Here is a 21,217-nt window from a genome sequence, read left to right as displayed (position 1 = left end):
ACAGCGTCCACAATGTACATCCGAACATGACATAACAATCAACAATGTCCCCACAAAGAAGGATAAAACCAACTGAAATATTCTTGATTGCTAAAACAGAGTAGATGCGGGAAATATCGCTCAAAAGAAGACATGAAACTGCTACAGGAAAATACCAAAAAAAGAGAAAAAGCCACCAAAATAGGAACCCAAGACAAGAACTAAAACACCGCACACAGGAAAAACAGCAAACAACTCAAAATAAGTCAAGGCGTGATGTGACAGGTGGTGACAGGACACCTACTTTGAGACAAGAGCATAGTGATGCATGGTTGGTTATGGTTTAAAGTCATATCCAACAATTGCGACGACGACTCTTTATTGTCAACTGAGTTTCGTTTTTTAATGATTTCTGCTGGTGGTGTGCCTCTGGATTTTTTCAACCCAAAAAATGTGCCTTGGCTCAAAAAAGGTTGAGAAACACTGCGTTACAGGATACCTGTGTGACTAAACGGACAGAAAAGCTAGATTTATATGACATTTTGGTATTTCTTACCATATTTTTGTGTTTCGCCTTGTTGCTGCATTTTTGTTTTTTTGTTTGATTGGTGTTAAGGCCTTCCGCCCGTGTGCAGCTGGGATAGGCTCCAGCACCCCCTCAACCCCATAAGGGACAAGCGGTAGAAAATGGATGGATGGGTGGATGGTGTTAAGGAGGTAAACAATACAGCTGGTTGAAGAAAGGAGGAAATAATCTTAAACCACTAAGTAGAAAAGATCATTAACTATTTTACTGTTGTCGTTTCACCTTCACTATTTACTATACTTCACGAAAGATAAACATTTAATATTAAATACAACACTACTTCTTCCTAATAAATATTGGCCTACTTTTTTCAACCAATGTCATGTGGAACATTACATTAATATTGATGTAATCCTTTATTTTACTCAAACAGTCTTGCTTTTATCGCAAAAAAAAACAAATACCGTACTGGCCGAGAGTTCTGATACTATGAGCTTCCCGCCAGAAGCTCCATTCTCTTGTGCTGCTAAAATTAAGGAAGTGAAACCAAAAGAAGCCAGTTTCATGGGACAATTCCCAAAAATCTTCTACATAGCCACAGTAGAGCACAATTGGTGTTCCACCTCTGTGTTAGGACATTTTTTGACACATTTGGTATATCAAACATGCTACAATCTATCAAATTTAGATTAATAGACTGTACAGTAGTAACAAAAAGTTAGGGGATCATACCATCAAATTGGTGCCACGTGCTTGTAGTAACTCTCTCTTAACAAGCATGTCCTTTTTTCCAAATCTAAATCTGATCATATACATTTTGAACAACTCCAAATGTGTTGGCCCATTTTTGATTTTTAACAAGGTTCCTAAGCTGCAGATGACTCTTTTGAGTAACAGTCAGGACCGAAAGTAACTGGTGTGAGTTTTAAGCATAAAGTAAAGCTACATGACATTTATGCAAATAGCAACTTGACACTAAGCACATTATAGTGATTCAGCAAAATGTGTTCATAAATAAAATCCCAAAAATAATGGCGGTAACCGCTGCTGGGATTTTAACCCCCAAGTCATAGTTGAAGTATGATGGAATATACAGAAAAACATAGATTCTTAACACAACCTGCAGAGGATGTGAATGATGCAACTTCCTGTGGACCATGTGACTTGTACAGTAGGTGTATTTTTATGTATTTACCTTAAGGAATTTCTTATTTAGAGTTCCTCCTTTTCAAACTTTTTTTTTGACTCTTACCTCTGTAGCCATTGAATTTATTTTAATTCATATTGTGGAATTTTAGGAATGTTAGGATAACGAGACTGAGTGAAAATCCAGAGACACCAATCGATTGTAAATTTTAATTAAATAGTGTTTAGTTTTGTAAAAATAAAGTATAATTGTAAAACAAGTAATGCGTATGTAAAAAGTATTTACATGATTATAGTTCATGGTAAAAAACATATTTTGAGAAGTGGAGACAGTGTAGAAGGAAGGTAAAATTAATCTTTGCGATTAATCTTTGAAATTGCCATCCATCCGCTTATCCGAGGTTGGGTTACGGGGCCAGCAGCCAAAGCAGAGAAGCCCAGACTTCCCTCTTCCCAGCTACTTCCTCCAGCTCCTCCCGGTGGATCCAGAGTCTTTCTCAGGCCAGCTGGGAGACATAGTCTCCCCAACGTGTCCTGGGTCTTCCCCGTCGCCTCCTACCGGTCGGACATGCCCTAAACAATTCCCCAATGAAGCGTTCGAACCACCTCAGCTGGCTCCTCTCAACGTGGAGGAGCAGTGGCTTGACTCTGAGCTACTCCCGAATGACAAGGCTTTGAAATTGTAATAAATGTGCAATTGGATCAGCTTAGGTAAAAATATGTTATTGTTAATTCATCCTGTATTTATCAATTTTATTTCCTGGGGATGCAAATAGCACTGATTTGGTGTTTATTCAGGATGAAGCTAAAATGCATTATTTACTCTGTAGGTGAATTTAATGTATTATTCTGTGAATTTTTAATACATATCCCACTGTTGAATGTTCACTATGTGTGCACAACCAGCTGTTCTCTAATAAAAGAACTGACCAGCAAAATTCAGAACCTTTAACATCACATTAATAGTGAAGTGAAGTGAATTATATTTATATAGCGCTTTTCTCTAGTGACTCAAAGCGCTTTTACATAGTAAAACCCAATATCTAAGTTACATTTAAACCAGTGTGGGTGGCACTGGGAGCAGGTGGGTAAAGGGTCTTGCCCAAGGACACAACGGCAGGGACCAGGATGGCAGAAGCGGGTATCGAACCTGGAACCCTCAAGTGCGGCCACTCTACCAACCGAGCTCCACCGCTAATAAGTAGTGTAATCTCCGCTACCTGAACGTTTGTGACAAAGAAAATTAGTGTATTATTGAGAATGATTTTTTTTTATGTGTCAAGGGCCAATACATTTAATATCAACGGGCAACAAATGGCCCGTGGGCCATACTTTGGAAACCTTGTTTTAGAGCAGGTCTAGAAATGGTGTTTATATTGATGGCTCAGTGGGACAAGTTGCTAAAAGTGTTTGAAAATACTTGATTGAAAAGAGGATGAATCAAACAATTAGCTCCTCCTCGACAGAAAGTGAAGGTTGTCAAGTGCAGAAAGCCGGAAGTAACATTGGTTGCAGTGAGAGAAGAACAAGTCAAGTTAGTGCTGTCATCAAAAGCAGACTTTTACTCACGGGAAGTGTTGGAAATACATCAGCAGCTGAATATCACAGACGACATTAAACTTAAATGTAATCACGGGAAGTGTTGGATAAATACATCAGCAGCTGAACATCACAGACGACATCAAAAGTCTTACAAGCATCAAAACAACGTCGAGGGAGTTCGCAGCAGTTGCAGCTCGTATAACGGATCTCTCCTCAGGCTCTTATCATGGAACATGTAAGTTGGCACTTGATTCCGATCTTCATCATCTATAATCTCATTTTTTCCCCACATTTTGCTGTCAGCGTGTATATAAAACTAAAATGAGATGTGACGAAAGTACCAAAGTTTGGCGACAGTGAGGCAATTCTCAGGATGATTAAATTCATTTTAAATAATTACGTTAATTGTAATTCAATGTTCATCCATGTTCATACTGCTTCTCCCTATTTATTTAAAATAAGGGGAATGTATTGCACACAACAACAAAAACATTTATTCATGTAAATGTTCCAGATTGGAGCCACGGGCTTCCGTCTGTTATGTAGACACTTGGTTGAGGAAGCACGGGTCGATCCAAATATCGACAGTTTCGATGCCAAGTTGAGTAGCAGTATGGGATCGATAGTTTTCTTCCGTTTATAGTACTTTAGTTTGACGAATATCTGTGTTTTTTAATATTCATTTAATTTGTATCTATTTTCGTTATTCATGATTTCATATTCCCCGATTAAACGAATCAAGAAGATATTTATTTAGGTTTTAATGCTTCATTTTGGAATGATAATTTGATATATTTTTAATCCCATCTCCAAACATGCGATTATTGTAATGGTCTGGACCATAGGCGCCGATCCCGTGGGTGCTTCGGGGCCCAAAAATCCACGGACAATGACGAGCACCCACGTGGGATTGATGGCAACTTTCAATCTTTAAAATCATTTTTGAAAAATCAATCTCCTTGTAGTTAATTTTGTGGCGAGTTTGGTCCGTTTTACAAAATAATAATGCCACAAATCATATGGATATTAACTTCGCTGAACGTCTTATTTTTATTTATTTATACACGCACACCGAGCACCCACTGGCAGAAATGTAGATCGGCGCCTATGGTCTAGACAACATTCAGATTTTTTTTAGGTCTGCTTCTGTGAATGTGCAATAAATAGGGGTTAGTGATACTGCAAATGTTATCGATCCGAAACAAAATACATACAGGGCCAATATTTTTTGGCCTTGAAACTTTTCAATGTTCTTCAATGCTTTTGTATTTTTTTCCTTTAATTTGTTGATCATGATTGTAATCATAATAAAACACAAAATATTTTATTATCAACAACTGTGTTTCACCCGTCTGCAATCTCCGTGAGGTGGGGCATGTAATGACGTAATCATCAATTTGGCCAATACAAATATAAAAAGTTAATAAAACCAAATGAGAAGCATAACAAAAATGTTTATAACTATAAAAAAAGTATTTTTTTTTTTTTTTTTTACATCACAAACAAGACACAGCTGCTTGCATTCGCAAGCAGCTATCCGGTGCTTGTTGATTAGAGCAATACGTACTTTTATTTCAGAGTACCCAGAAGTCTCCACTAGGTTTGTTGTTAGTTGCTTTTAAAAAAAAGATAAGATTTTAGCAAGATAACATTGTCACTAAGTTGGCAACACCAATCTCTCCTCCATCTTATTGTCTGGCAAATCAGGTTATAATAATGTTTTTATGAGCAAGGGCCCAGACATATATGTTTATTTTATTATAAAGACTTTTACTATTAAGAAGGCAACAATACAACAATATCAATAGAATAATACAATGGTTATATTTTATTTAATACAATTGTTTGAGCAAAATCAAGTCAATGGCAGATAGATTTATTGTCATTGTAAAAAGAACATTACAACAACATTGTAAACCCAGTTTGAATCAGTTCCTCTGGAACATTCCTTTCCCCAGAACTGAATTTTCTGCAAAATAACGCATGACATAAATGAATAAGGTGCAGTAAGTATATTGATCATCCAATATCAACAACACCGATATTTGTGCTGGTTTGGCAATAAAGTTCCTTGAATCCTTGAATGTGTTAAAAAGAAACAGAAGAGAAGTGATTTCATGACGCTAATACGATCCAGTACTGATTCTACCATTGATATCGATGCCATCGATTTTTGGATGTATCCGCCCACCCCTCATGTGCATTGAGGAAGCCAGTTTATTAGAAAAGGGAAGTACAAAAATACCATACACTGGACTGTTAAAACACATAATACTTTTTGTAAACCTAACTTTAAAAAAAAGGAGACTGTCAAGCGTGAATCAGTCAAACTCACCGACAATAAAACTTGCCACTTACCAAGCACTTTTTTTCAAAACCCATGGCCCTTTTCTGAAAATGGTGTCATCTCATGTCCTCAACTTTTCACCACATCCTGCTGACCGCATATGTCACGTGCTACAATGCCACCATTGTATGACGCAGAAAACGTTAGCGCCGTCTCATCGTTTTGTGGATGACAAGATGATTAGACCATGGCTTCACAATGTTTGCTGTGTCTTCCTGTGAAATTGTTTGACATCAGAAATCATGATTGAACACGTTTTCATTTTTACTGTGTGTTAGCCACCTACAGTAAAGGTTAGCAGGCCCACTCAGACTAACTTTGTTGTTTTTTTTGTTCAACTTAAAACTGTTTTCGCACACACATTTACAAGCATTTTGGAGTACCGTACATATGCAAAGTCAAGTAGTGTATTTTTTGTAGCACCACGGGGTGTAATAGTCCACCATAGATTTGGTGCATTCTGGGTAGAGCAAGTAAGCAAATTATGCAAGTACCTTTTGAAGATTTTTTTTAGATGAAACTGAAACAACTACAAACTGCTGGAGTTATTCTGCAATAAATTACATTCTAGAATTGAAAACAACAACTATACAAATTAAAAACAATAATCCAAACTTTATCCAGTGAGAGCTGCAGGATGTGGGCCTACTCTGATACAATGTGTACAGTAAAGATACTAAAAGCAATCCCATTTAAGTAAATATATGCTAAACCCATCCATCCATTTTCTACCGCTTGTCCCTCTAAATATCTTAGCTTTGCTGACAAAGTAAATTAGTGTAATATGTTATCATCTCAATAATAATTATTTTGTGTTTAAACTGTATACACTGTACAAAAATAGAGTGAAGCATGAATGTATACCTAACCTTCCAAACAACCTTTCCCACCCCAAGTAACTAAAAGTCAACACATCAAGTCAAAACACACGTGCCACACAGTGTAACCTGCTCACTGAACTATGTAGACATTATAAAAAGAAAACACAGTTAACAATCAAAAATTACACCAAAGTTGGTATGGTGTCTTATTCCATTACAAAACACTCCACACTTTCTCATGTTTGGTGCATTTTAGCTTTTTGATGTTTTTGTTTGATTGTAAAAGGTTAAGGAGGTTGTCAAGGAAGTACAAACCCCGTTTCCATATGAGTTGGGAAATTGTGTTAGATGTAAATATAAACGGAATACAATGATTTGCAAATCTTTTTCAACCCATATTCAATTGAATGCACTACAAAGACAAGACATTTGATGTTCAAACTCATAAACTTTATTTTTTTTTTGCAAATAATAATTACCGGTAACATAGAATTTCATGGCTGCAACACGTGCCAAAGTAGTTGGGAAAGGGCATGTTCACCACTGTGTTACATGGCCTTTCCTTTTAACAACACTCAGTAAACATTTGGGAACTGAGGAGACACATTTTTTAAGCTTCTCAGGTGGAATTATTTCCCATTCTTGCTTGATGTACAGCTTAAGTTGTTCAACAGTCCGGGGGTCTCTGTTGTGGTATTTTAGGCTTCATAATGCGCCACACATTTTCAATGGGAGACAGGTCTGGACTACAGGCAGGCCAGTCTAGTACCCGCACTCTTTTACTATGAAGCCACGTTGATGTAACACGTGGCTTGGCATTGTCTTGCTGAAATAAGCAGGGGCGTCCATGGTAACGTTGCTTGGATGGCAACATATGTTGCTCCAATACCTGTATGTACCTTTCAGCATTAATGGCGCCTTCACAGATGTGTAAGTTACCCATGCCTTGGGCACTAATACACCCCCATACCATCACAGATGCTGGCTTTTCAACTTTGCGCCTATAACAATCCGGATGGTATTTTTCCTCTTTGGTCCGGAGGACACGACGTCCACAGTTTCCAAAAACAATTTGAAATGTGGACTCGTCAGACCACAGAATACTTTTCCACTTTGCATCAGTCCATCTTAGATGAGCTCAGACCCAGCAAAGCCGACGGCGTTTCTGGGTGTTGTTGATAAACGTTTTTTGCCTTGCATAGGAGAGTTTTAACTTGCACTTAAAGATGTAGCGACCAACTGTAGTTACTGACAGTGGGTTTCTGAAGTATTCCTGAGCCCATGTGGTGATATCCTTTACACACTGATGTCGCTTGTTGATGCAGTACGGGCTTAGCTGCTTACGTGCAGTGATTTCTCCCAATTCTCTGAACCCTTTGATGATATTACGGACCGTAGATGGTGAAATCCCTAAATTCCTTGCAATAGCTGGTTGAGAAAGGTTTTTCTTAAACTGTTCAACAATTTGCTCATGCATTTGTTGACAAAGTGGTGACCCTCGCCCCATCCTTGTTTGTGAATGACTGAGCATTTCATGGAATATACTTTTATACCCAATCATGGCACCCACTTGTTCCCAATTTGCCTGTTCACCTGTGGGATGTTCCAAACAAGTGTTTGATGAGCATTCCTCAACTTTATCAGTATTTATTGCCACCTTTCCCAACTTCTTTGTCACGTGTTGCTGGCATCCAATTCTAAAGTTAATGATTATTTGCACACAAAAAAAGTTGATCAGTTTGAACATCAAATATGTTGTCTTTGTAGCATATTCAACTGAATATGGGTTGAAAATTATTTGCAAATCATCGTATTCCGTTTATATTTACATCTAACACAATTTCCCAACTCATATGGAAACGGGGTTTGTAAACAATGTAGGAGTCCAACTTTCACATACTCTTAATATTTAATGTTTTTCATAATTTTTGCCGTACGGACGCTGTGGCTACTAGCTCTATGTATTGGTCGATTTTAGTCTGTCTTGTATGTGTGCTGCTCTATGAATGTGATTGTGTAAATGATCTCAGTAGGATAGGATAGACTTTATTCATCCCACAATGAAGCAACCAAGACTCCATCTTAGGTTGGCCACGAGCTCCGTCTAGGGAGACCCAAGCCGATACGTTCTCATCCAGCCATAGCTCTGTGAAGCTCGTCCAATTCGATGCTCAATAACAGCTTCGCAGCCCCGTCCATCTTCTTCTCCGACTCTCCATGCTGACTCTCTACGGACTCAGCAGCTGGCCTCCAGTGCAAACGTTGCCATGGCCAAAAGGTTCCTTTGAGGCAGATCCAAAAGTCCACCAAAAAGCATCAAAAAGCAGGGGAGAAGCCATAGAAGAGGAGTTGCAGAGCGGGCCTGCTAGCAAGGCTAGCACGAAAACCACACAGGCCACCGATTCCGAGCATCTTCCTCATCCTATCGCAAAAAGCTGCTGCCTGTCCAGGGCTCAGAAAATCAGACTCCTCCCCACCCCCACCAAGGACTGTTTTCACTGCTGAACTCTAGAAAGAAGTTCCGCAGCCTCCGAAGCAGAACCTCCAGGTTCTGTAACAGCTTCTTCCCTCAGGCCGTAAGACTCTTGAACGCATCATAATAATCCCCTCAACTCCCCCCAAAAATGGATTAACTCGCTGGAATATAAAGACAATATAACATACATCCATAAACGTGGATGCAAATGCAAAAGTGCAATATATTTATCTGTACAGTAATCTATTTATTTATATCTACACCTTATTGATTTTGTATCCTGCACTACCATGAGCTAATGCAACAAACTTTCGTTCTTATCTGTACTGTAAAGTTCAAATTTGAATGACAATAAAAAGGAAGTCTAAGTCTAAGTCTATCAACACCAGATCCGGGGTCCACAAAACAGACAAACTGGAACTATGGTTGGCAAGAAACAACAGGCTTCGGGACAGCTGTGCGATTATCATCACAGAATGGTGGCGACACCCTGACATAGCTGTTCAGCTAACAGGCCACAGCCTGCACCGCTTTAATAGCTACGGGGTGCCCAATGTAGACATTCTGTCACACTTTTCTAACGGATATACTTCTCACATTTAGCTACTTTTTCTCACATGTAACTCATTTTCATCACATTGAATTAAATGTTGGCTCTAAAAGTTATATCTAAATGTCTAATATAAATCTAAATCTGAAATCTAAACCTTAAATCAGAATCTAAATGTTAAATCTAAATCCTAAATGTAAATCTTAAATCTAAATCAGATTGTTAAATCTAAACCTAATTGTTAATTCTAAATCTAACTCTCGAATATAATTTAAATGTTAAATCTAAATCTCAATGTTAACTCTAAATATAAACCCTTATATCTAAATCTTAAATCCATCCATCCATCCATCCATCTTCTTCCGCTTATCCGAGGTCGGGTCGCGGGGGCAGCAGCCTAAGCAGGGAAGCCCAGACTTCCCTCTCCCCAGCCACTTCGTCCAGCTCTTCCTGTGGGACCCCGAGGCGTTCCCAGGCCAGCCGGGAGACATAGTCTTCCCAACGTGTCCTGGGTCTTCCCCGCGGCCTCCTACCGGTCGGACGTGCCCTAAACACCTCCCTAGGGAGGCGTTCGGGTGGCATCCTGACCAGATGCCCGAATCACCTCATCTTAAATGTATATCTTAAATCTAAATGTGAGTGCTAAATGTTATGGTAACACTTTAGTATGGGGAACACATATTCACTATTAATTAGTTGCTTATTAACATGCAAATTAGTAACATATTGGCTCTTAATTAGTCATGATTCAGTACTTATTAATGCCTTATTCTGCATGGCCTTATTATACAACCAGTAAGCCATTAACTAAGAGTCTTGCCTCAATAACCTCAGAATTATTGCTTATTAGTAACCCTAACCCTAACCCTGCTGGTATCAGACAAGGACAAGTCACAGGTGGAGAAAATCCTCAGTGCCTGTCTGTAGAACTTGCACCTGGCTCGCTGACAACAAGCTATCCATACACTTGGGTAAAACGGAATCCATCCTGTTTGGGTCCCACATCAACCTTAAGAAAGTCAATGACTTCACTATAAAAGTGGGTGACATTGTTATCATCAGGAAAGATGAGGTCACCTACCTAGGTTCCATTCTAGAGGCTAATCTTTCCTGTGATAAAATGGCAACCAAGATAATCAAAAAGGTCAACCAACGAACGAGATTTCTCTATAGAATCTCCTCTCTGGTCAACAAAAGCACCATGAAAGTTCTAGCGGGAACTCTGGTTCAACCCTTTTTTGATTACGCATGCACCTCCTGGTACCCTAGCACCTCAAATCTAAACTCCAAACATCCCAAAACAAGCTAGTCAGATTACTTCTAGACCTCCACCCCAGATCCCACCTCACTCCTACCCATACTTGCCAACCTTGAGACCTCCGATTTCGGGAGGTGGAGGGGGTGGGTGGGGGGGGAGGTGGAGGGGGTGGGTGGGGGGGGTGGGGGGGGTGGCGGGGGCGTGGTTAAGATATATATATATATATATATATATATATATACATATATATATATATATATATATATATATATATATATATATATATATATATATATATATATATATATATAAGAAATACTTGACTTTCAGTGAATTCTAGCTATATATATATTTTTTTTATTATATATATATATATATATATATATATATATATATATATATATATATATATATATATATATATATATATATATATATGTATGTATGTATACATACATATATATATATATATATATATATATGTAATAAAAATAAAAAAATAAAAATATATATATATATATATATATATATATATATATATATATAAATAAAAGAAATACTTGAATTTCAGTGTTAATTTATTTACACATTTACACACACATAACACTCATCTACTCATTGTTGAGTTAAGGGTTGAATTGTCCATCCTAGTTCTATTCTCTGTCGCTATTTCAGAACACACACATTATACAAATATACATTATAAAATCAATAAGAAAACGGGAGCTCTAATTTGGGAGTCTGAATTAGGATCAGAAGTTCCTATATAAACATTGCGCACTCACGTCACCTTTTTGTATTGATTACTGCAGCTGTGCACTGGATTCATTCACAAATACAAACTACAACTCACAAACACTTTAGAGTTAGGCTCCACCATCAGAATGTGTACTTAAACTTAGAAAGATCACATGGATATTATTCAGTGAGTTGATTCACCAAAACTAACCTGTTATACAGGAGGAAAAAGCACACAGGACATTTCAATTGTTCACAGACTGGTCGCGCTCATCAGAATGACAAGACACTTCCGGTCTGCAGGTGATAGCATTCAATTGGGAAGAAACGCCCTACTGCCCCCTATTGACCAATGTGAATACTGATAAATGTGTAATGACAGCTCCAAAAACGAATTCAAACCACAAAATAAACTAAATAAATCAACACAAAAATGTGACACATTACGGGTGGGTCACATATGCATGTACAGTAGATGGCAGTGTTGTCCTGTTTAAAAGTGTCACAACATTGCTGTTTACGGCAGACGAACTGCTTTACGGGGGACGAAAACTTGACTGCTGTTGTTGTGTGTTGTTACCGCGCTGGGAGGACGTTAATGAAACTGCCTAACAATAAACCCACTAAGAAACCAAGAATTCGCCCTCGATCATTAGCTGTTTATATGGTGGGAAAGCGGACGTGAGAACAGGCTGTCAACACGTCACTCAGGTCCGCATGGAGCTGGAGGGGGCGTGGCCTCCAGCCCCGCCTCAATTTCGGGAGATTTTCGGGAGAACATTTGTCCCGGGAGGTTTTCGGGAGAGGCGCTGAATTTCGGGAGTCTCCCGGACAATCCGGGAGGGTTGGCAAGTATGCTCCTACCCACTTCTCCAAAGTGGGCTGGCTCAGGGTGGAGGACAGAGTAAAACAACTTGCACTGAGCCTAGTCTATAAAATCCGCTACACCACCCTGATACCGAAGTACATGTCAAACTATTTCCTTAACGTAAATGACCGCCATAACTACAACACCAGGGGGAGCACCACTAACCACGTTAAACCCAGATTCCGATCTAACAAAGGTCTTAACTCATTCTCTTTCTATGCCACATCAATGTGGAATGCGCTCCCAACAGGTATAAAAGAAAGGGCATCTCTATCCTTCTTCAAAACCGCAATAAAAGTACACCTCCAGGCAACTTCAACCCTAAATTAACACCCTCCCCGGATTGTTAATAATCAAATGTAAACAATCAAATGTAGATACTTTTTCTTATGCCTTCTGATCTCTCTCTCTCTCTCTCTCTCTCTCTCTCTCTCTCTCTCTCTCTCTCTCTCTCTCTCTCTCTCTCTCTCTCTATCTCTCTCTCTCTATGTCCACTACTTGCTGTACATATCCTACCAAGTCAGACCTACACTGTTTCAATATCCATTTCTCTGTTCTCAATTGTTGATGACTGATGATAACAACCAAACCTAATCCCCCCCCCCCCCCCAGACCCCGGATTGTAAATAATGTAAATAATTCAATGTATATACTGACTGTATTATGATGATAGTATATATCTGATAGTATATATCTGTATCATAAGTTCAAAAACTTATTCGGGTGTTACCATTTAGTGGTCAATTGTACGGAATATGTACTTCACTGTGCAACCTACTAATAAAAGTCTCAATCAATCAATCAAAAACCCTAACCCTAACCCTTATATGTTCCCATAGTGTCCAAATAACTCTAAATTAAGTATTTGTTACTTTAATAAGCAACTAATTAATGGTGAATATGTTCCCCATACTAAAGTGTTACCAATGTTATCCATCCATCCATTTTCTACCGCTTGTCCTTTTTGGGGCCGCGGGCGGTGCTGGTGCCTATCTCAGCTGCATTCGAGCAGAAGGCGGGATACACCCTGGACAAGTCGCCACATCATCGCAGGTCCAACACAGATAGACAGACAACATTCACACTCACATTCACACACTCGGGCCAATTTAGTGTTGCCAATCAACCTATCTCCAGGTGCATGTTTTATACAGTAAAGATAAAAAGGGAACATACACACTTTCAGTATTTTCAGCTGAAGCCGGAGTACCCGGAAAGAACCCACGCAGTCACGGGGAGAACATGCTATATCTACACCTAAATGTTGAATCTAAATATAAATGTTAACTCTAAATCTTAAATCTAAATCTAAATCTGAGCACTAACTCTCTCGCTAAGTGTTAAGATTAATATTCATCGAATGCCAATCTTCCAACAATCCGAGGCCTCTCATCTGCAAAGCCGCACCCACTACTTTGCCGTTCAGTGCACAAATTGCTTATATCTTTTCAACTCCTTAAGAAGTAAACATGACAGATTATTAATGACAAATAATGGCAATAAAGTTGCATATTGTTGAAAATGTTAGCTCCAAATGTGTGAGTGTGCATTGTCTGTAGCATAAGGACATAGTTGAAAACAAGACGCTTAAACAGCTGATCGCTTTACCTCATGTCAGACAATGCTTTAGATCTGTTTTTAAGACATACTTGCCAACCCTCCCGGATTTTCCGGGAGACTCCCGAAATTCAGCGCCTCTCCCGAAATTCTCCCGGGACAAATTTTCTCCTGAAAATCTCCCGAAATTCAGGCGGAGCTGGAGGCCACGCCCCCTCCAGCTCCACGCGGACCTGAGTCCGCTTTCCCACCATATAAACAGTGTGCCTGCCCAAACACATTATAACTGTATCGAGGGCGAGTTCTTGGTTTCTTATGTGGGTTTATTGTTAGGCAGTTTCATTAACGTCCTCCCAGCGCGGTAACAACACACAACAGCAGTCATGTTTTTGTCTACCGTAAAGCAGTTTGTCCGCCGTAAACAGCAATGTTGTGACACTCTTAAACAGGACAATACTGCCATCTATAACATCAATAACATATACGGCTTTTAGAGAGTGCAGTGCACAACTGCGCACACAACAAGGAGACGAAGCAGAAGAACGGGGAAGATACAGCCATGGCGACGCCGACGACGAGTAAGATGAAGAAATACGCTTTGTTGCACCTTTCCTGCCTGAGTCCGGCAATAGGCAAATCTTGCTTTATTGATTGCTTGCACACAGCCAATCCAACACAAAATAAACTAGTCCCCGCCCACACTCACGCTACCGCTCCCTCTCTTCTCTCGCCCACACACTCACTGACGTCACACACCTCACATGCTCACCTATTAAAGGGCCACACACACACATACGCTACTCTCATAACAGCTTGTAAGTTCCAAGCCGCAGCTGCGATTGGACCTGGATAGCCTCCGGGAAGAAGTTGTGGACTACCAAGTGCTTGGCACTGAAGATCTTCCTCAGGAAGCAAAGATTGACCGGTTTTGGGCCATGCTAGGGAGAGATGGAAGATTCCAGACTCTAATGCATTTGATGAAAGCACTTTTGTGCGTGCCACACATCAATGCATCATCAGAGAGGTTGTTCAGCATGGTTAGAAAAATAGTGACAGAGAATAGAACAAGGATGGACAATTCAACCCTTAACTCAACAATGAGTAGATGAGTGTTATGTTTAGTGTTAAGAATATTTCTTAACTGTGAGCTAAACGGTAAAAAACATATGTGTAAATAAATGAACACTGAAATTCAAGTATTTCTTTTATTTATATATACATATATATATATATACATATATATATAATAAAATATATATATATAATATATAATAAAATATATATAATAAAATAAATACATATATATATATATATATATATATATATATATATATATATATATATATATATATATATATATATAGCTAGAATTCACTGAAAGTCAAGTATTTCTTAGATATGTATGTATATATATATATATATATATATATATATATATATATATATATATATACATACAGTATATATATTTATATATATATACAGTATATATATTTATATATATATATATATATATATATATATATATATGTATATATATATATATATATATACACATGAAATACTTGACTTGGTGAATTGTAGCTGTAAATATACTCCTCCCCTCTTAACCACGCTCCTAACCACGCCCCTCCCCAACCACGCCCCCCACCCCACCCCCGACCACGCCCACCCCATCCCCTCCCCCCACCTCCCGAAATTGGAGGTCTCAAAGTTGCATACTTGCCAACCCTCCCGGATTTTCCGGGAGACTCCCGAAATTCAGCGCCTCTCCCGAAAACCTCCCGGGACAAATTTTCTCCCAAAAATCTCCCGAAATTCAGGCGGAGCTGGAGGCCACGCCCCCTCCAGCTCCATGCGGACCTGAGTGACGTGTTGACAGCCTGTTGTACATGCACATGTGACCCACCCATAATGTGTCACATTTTTGTGTTGATTTATTTAGTTTATTTTGTGGTTTGAATTCGTTTTTGGAGCTGTTTTATTGCATTTATCAGTATTCACATTGGTCAGTAGGGAGCAGTAGGGCGTTTTTTCCCAATTGAATGCTATCACCTGCAGACCCGAAGTGTCTTGTCATTCTGATGAGAGCGACCAGTCTGTGAACAATTGAAACGTCCTGTGTGCTTTTTCCTCCTGTATAACAGGTTAGTTTTGGTGAATCAACTCACTGAATAATATCCATGTGATCTTTAGTTAGTTAGTCTTAAGTACACATTCTGATGGTGGAGCCTAACTCTAAAGTGTTTGTGAGTTGTAGTTTGTATTTGTGAATGAATCCAGTGTACAGCTGTAGTAATCAATACAAAATGGCGACGTGAGTACGCAATGTTTATATAGGAACTTCTGATCCTAATTCAGACTCCCAAATTAGAGCTCCCGTTTTCTTATTGATTTTATAATGTATATTTGTTTAATGTGTGTGTTCTGAAATAGTGACAGAGAATAGAACAAGGATGGACAATTCAACCCTTAACTCAACAATGAGTAGAGGAGTGTTATGTGTGTGTATATGTGTAAATAAATGAACACTGAAATTCAAGTATTTCTTTTATTTATATATATATATATATATATATATATATATATATATATATATATATATATATATATATATATATATATATATATATATGTGTGTATATATATATATATATATATATATATATATATATATATATATATATATATGTGTGTGTATATATATATATATATATATATATATATATATATATATATATATATATATATATAGCTAGAATTCACTGAAAGTCAAGTATTTCTTATATATATTTATATATATATCCATCCATCTTCTTCCGCTTATCCGAGGTCGGGTCGCGGGGGCAGCAGCTTAAGCAGGGAAGCCCAGACTTCCTTCTCCCCAGCCACTTCGTCCAGCTCCTCCCGGGGGATCCCGAGGCGTTCCCAGGCCAGCCGGGAGAGATAGTCTTCCCAGCGTGTCCTGGGTCTTCCCCGTGGCCTCCTACCGGTCGGACGTGCCCGAAACACCTTCCTCGGGAGGCGTTCGGGTGGCATCCTGACCAGATGCCCGAACCACCTCATCTGGCTCCTCTCGATGTGGAGGAGCAGCGGTTTTACTTTGAGCTCCCCCCGAATGACAGAGCTTCTCACCCTATCTCTAAGGGAGAGCCCCGCCACTCGGCGGAGGAAACTCATTTCGGCCGCTTGTACCCGTGATCTTGTCCTTTCGGTCATGACCCAAAGCTCATGACCATAGGTGAGGATGGGAACGTAGATCGACCGGTAAATCGAGAGCTTTGCCTTCCGGCTCAGCTCCTTCTTCACCACAACGGATCGATACAGCGTCTGCATTACTGAAGACGCCGCACCGATCCGCCTGTCGATCTCACGATCCACTCTTCCCCCACTCGTGAACAAGACTCCGAGGTACTTGAACTCCTCCACTTGGGGCAAGATCTCCTCCCCAACCCGGAGATGGCACTCCACCCTTTTCCGGGAGAGAACCATGGACTCGGACTTGGAGGTGCTGATTCCCATCCCAGTCGCTTCACACTCGGCTGCGAACCGATCCAGTGAGAGCTGAAGATCTTGGCCGGAGGAAGCCATCAGGACCACATCATCATATATATATATATAAATATATCTTAACCACTCCCCCAACCACGCCCCCTGCCCCCCACCCCCCACCTCCCGAAATCGGAGGTCCCAAGGTTGGCAAGTATGTTTTAAGAATATTTCTTAATTGTGAGCTAAACGGTAAAAAACAAGATCATAGTGCATGTGAAGTCATTATTTGGTCAGAGGTTCAGATCCAGTGTTCTGTGGATGTCTGCTGCCCAATGCTACTGAGCATGCAAACAACGCAAATACTTCAAATATTTGCCTCGAACAAAAAGCACCTGCCTCTTGGGTAGTCATTTTAAATTGTTTCATTTATTGTATCTTTTGACCAGCAAACATATAGACAATTACAGCGTGACAAAGTTCACATTGTATAATAACGGACAGTGAGCATGTGGACAATTACAGTATGAGAAAGCTACTGGTAATTTTTTTGAAGGAGGCGGCCAAATTCGACTGAACTTCGGAGCATATGTTACTTTTCAATTTTCCTTCCTGCTCTTCGCAGCACGACACAGCAGACAGCACCACCGCCCGAGTGGTGGACGTGTGGCACACTGAGAAGAAAATGAACTTAGATGAAGGAAAGATGAGTTTAATTCACATCACTCACCATGATTTAGTTTTTACTACAAATACATATTCTTAAGAACAGAGTAAAGCATTGTCAAACGCGGAAGTACAGCTATCATCACTTTGAGATTCTTGTTTTCAGTTATGTCTTTATGCAAGACACCATGCACACTCACACATTTGGAGTTAAAATTTCTAACAATATGCAACTTTATTGTCATTGTTTGTCATCAATCATCTTTCCTTCTTCCACAGTAAGAAAGATGTAGGCGTGTCGTGCACTGAGAGGCAGAGATGTGGGCGAGAGGTTTCGGATTGGTGAAAAATTGGCATTCTATCAATATTCATCTTTTCACTTTGGCGATTTAGCACTCACATTTAGATTTAGCTTGTCCAGGGTGTACACCGCCTTCCGCCCGAATGCAGCTGAGATAGGCTCCAGCACCCCCCAAAACCCCGAACAGGACAAGCGGTAGAAAATGGATGGATGGATGGATGGATGGATGGATGGATTTAGATTTAAATTTAAAATTTAGGTCTAGCATTTGAACTTTACAGTACAGATAAGAACAACATTTTGTTGCATTAGCTCATGGTAGTGTAGGATAAAAAAGCAATAGGGTGCATATATAAATAAATAAATAGGTTACTGCACAGATAAATATATTGCTCTTTTTCATATGCATCCACGTTTATGGATGTGTATTATATTGTCTTTTTTATTCCAGCGAGTTAATCCATTTTGGGGGGAGTTGAGGGGATAATTATGATGCGTTCAAGAGTCTTACGACCTGAGGGAAGAAGCTGTTACAGAACCTCCCTGCTTTGGAGGCTGCGGACCCTCTTTCGAGAGTCCAGCAGTGAAAACAGTCCTTGGTGGGGGTGGGAGGAGTCTTTGCAGATTTTCTGAGCCCTGGTCAGGCAGCGGCTTTTTGCGATCTCCTGGATAGGAGGAGGAGGAGTCCTGATGATCTTTTACGCCGTCCTCACCACTCTGGAGAGACTTCCAGTCTGAGGCACTGCAGGCTCCAGTCCAGACAGAGATGCTGTTGGTCAGTAGGCTCTCTATAGTGCCTCTGTAGAATGTGGTGAGAATGGGGGGAGGGAGCTGTGCTCTTTTCATCCGACGCAAAAAGTGCATGTGCTGCTGAGCTCTTTTTACAAGAGCTCCGGTGTGTAGGGACCAGGTTATATTATCAGTTATTTTCACAGAGCGCATCACAACGTTCACTCAACCCTCCCGAATTTTCCGGGAGACTCACGAATTTCAGTGCCTCTCCCGAAAATCTCCCGGGACAACCATTCTCCCGAATTTCTCCCGATTTCCAGCCGGACTTAAGGCACGCCCCCTCCAGGTCCGTGCGGACCTGAGAGAGGACAGCCTTTCGTCACGTTCGCTTGGCCAACCAAAAAGTAACCACAGAACACTATATAGTGTTCTGTGGTTACTTTTTGGTTGGCCAACAGTTTACGTTGTATTGTGCACCCTGATGGCAAGTGTGGGAGTCGGTTCTGAAGTATGAAGTAAAGAGACGTAATTTCATCACCCAGAATATTACACTGCCCATACCTACGCTCCTTCAAAGGCTGTGCTACTGGCTGCAAAGCATTGCACTTCCAAAATCTCCCGAATTTGGAGGTCTCAAGGTTGGCAAGTATGCGTTCACTATTTCCATCAACAACAACTGCTAATCATGGCAGACCTTATGAAAGACAGCGACGACTACCTTGGGTCAAATAGTAATCCAGAACATTTATTTAGAATGCATAATAAAGAGAAATACAAATGTGTTCTTGTCTCACATAGGAATTGTAAATGATAGGCAAAATTCCCTTTCAAAATAGTGTGAAAGGGGCTCAGGGTAGAACTGCTGCTCCGTCACATTGAGAAGAAACAGTTGAAGTTTTTCAGGCATCTAGTTCAGATCCTCCTAGAGGTCTTCCCAGTGAGGTGTTCTGGGCATATAACCATGAGAAGACCCTGGGGTGTACCTAGAAAATGCTGTAATGATAGGATGATGTCTCGTAGCTGGCTTGTAACGTCTCGGTGCCCACTTTTGATATCGAGCTATCCAGAGAAAGATTTAGATACATTTTCCTTTGTGCACAGTTATGTATTCTGAATGTAATATTTGTACTTCTCCTAATTAAAGGACACCGTGGAGGAACCAGTCTACCCCAAATTCCTTGGTAAGGCTGGTTGGGTTAAAAAGGCTCCTTGCAGACTGCTAGCCAAATATAAAGAGCGCTACATCGAAGTAGAGAGGACTGATGTTGCAGTATATGAAAATGAGGTAAGTTAGTCATTTAACAATATCCATTCCTACGTTTTGTTTTTGTTTCATGTGTCTGTTCATGAAGAGTTTGCTACACCCGAGAAGGCACTGCAGGCTCATCAGTATTTGCGCAGGTTACAATCTTTTGTGATGTTCCTCAATATGGAATGGGCCTTTTGCCAAGTGACATCCAATCAACATAAACGGACCAATCACAGAGCAGAAATGAACATCCAACACCCAAAGGTCCAATGCTCTACTGGCTGTAAATTTAATTTAATTCAGATGTTTTTCATATTAAAAAAAATACTGAAAATACCCCGTCAAGTCAGACAATTCATTTATGCACGTAAGTAAGACAAGTCAAACGAAATGTCACTTATGCCCCCTTTACCTGCACACAAAATCTGATTTTTTTGCCCAGTGACACAGATCGAATCTTTTGGCATCAGATTCAGGCCACATTATCCTGAATCCGAATTGAAATCTGATCTTTTCAAATGTGACTTCAGTCTAAACACAATGCGACCTAAATTGGATTTTTTCTTCAGCTTTGGGCAAGCTATGTAATTCGAAAGTCGCCAGCGGAAATTGATATTTCATCACAACATCCGGTTTCGATTTCTATTTAAGACGACCAGATTTTCGGTGCATCACTAGTTAATAGAGTGCAAATAATAGGCTATATGTAATACATGAATATGTATTTTAATTGCGAAGAAATAACAATTGTTGAAAGACTGGAATTGACACTGTGGCGCATTTGCTTACATGTTAGTTGATAAATAAGCTCTCGTAGATCCACGCTGATGTCCGTGTCTCCCCTACTTAACAGCCAAAAAAAGATTAGAACCCTCCAAAATATATTACACAATATATATATCCACTCCTACTTTATATTACTTTCATTTACTTTCACGTAAAAAACACTCATTTTAAGGTGTTGCGACTTTT

The 21,217-nt window shown here is 39.7% G+C and overlaps 1 protein-coding gene across 2 annotated transcripts in view; it reads left to right on the top strand.

Annotated features, from left to right (window-relative positions):
- Positions 1–3,057: 3,057 nt before the first annotated feature.
- plekho2 (pleckstrin homology domain containing, family O member 2) overlaps positions 3,058–21,217 on the top strand; it is a 31,510-nt gene continuing 13,350 nt past the window's right edge. The window contains exons 1-2 of one of the 2 annotated variants that reach the window (XM_061963828.2): positions 3,058–3,428; positions 20,141–20,281. In XM_061963828.2, coding sequence (XP_061819812.2) covers positions 3,420–3,428; positions 20,141–20,281 — 150 coding nt within the window. In that variant the 5' untranslated portion in view covers positions 3,058–3,419. The remainder of the gene's footprint in view (positions 3,429–20,140; positions 20,282–21,217) is intronic. The other variant, XM_061963829.2, reaches the window with a different exon arrangement.

Source organism: Nerophis lumbriciformis, linkage group LG06 (genome assembly GCF_033978685.3).
Source record: "Nerophis lumbriciformis linkage group LG06, RoL_Nlum_v2.1, whole genome shotgun sequence".
Lineage (NCBI taxonomy): Eukaryota > Metazoa > Chordata > Actinopteri > Syngnathiformes > Syngnathidae > Nerophis > Nerophis lumbriciformis.
The sequence above is the reverse complement of the archived record's forward strand: the minus strand, read 5'-3'. Positions and strand labels throughout refer to the sequence as shown.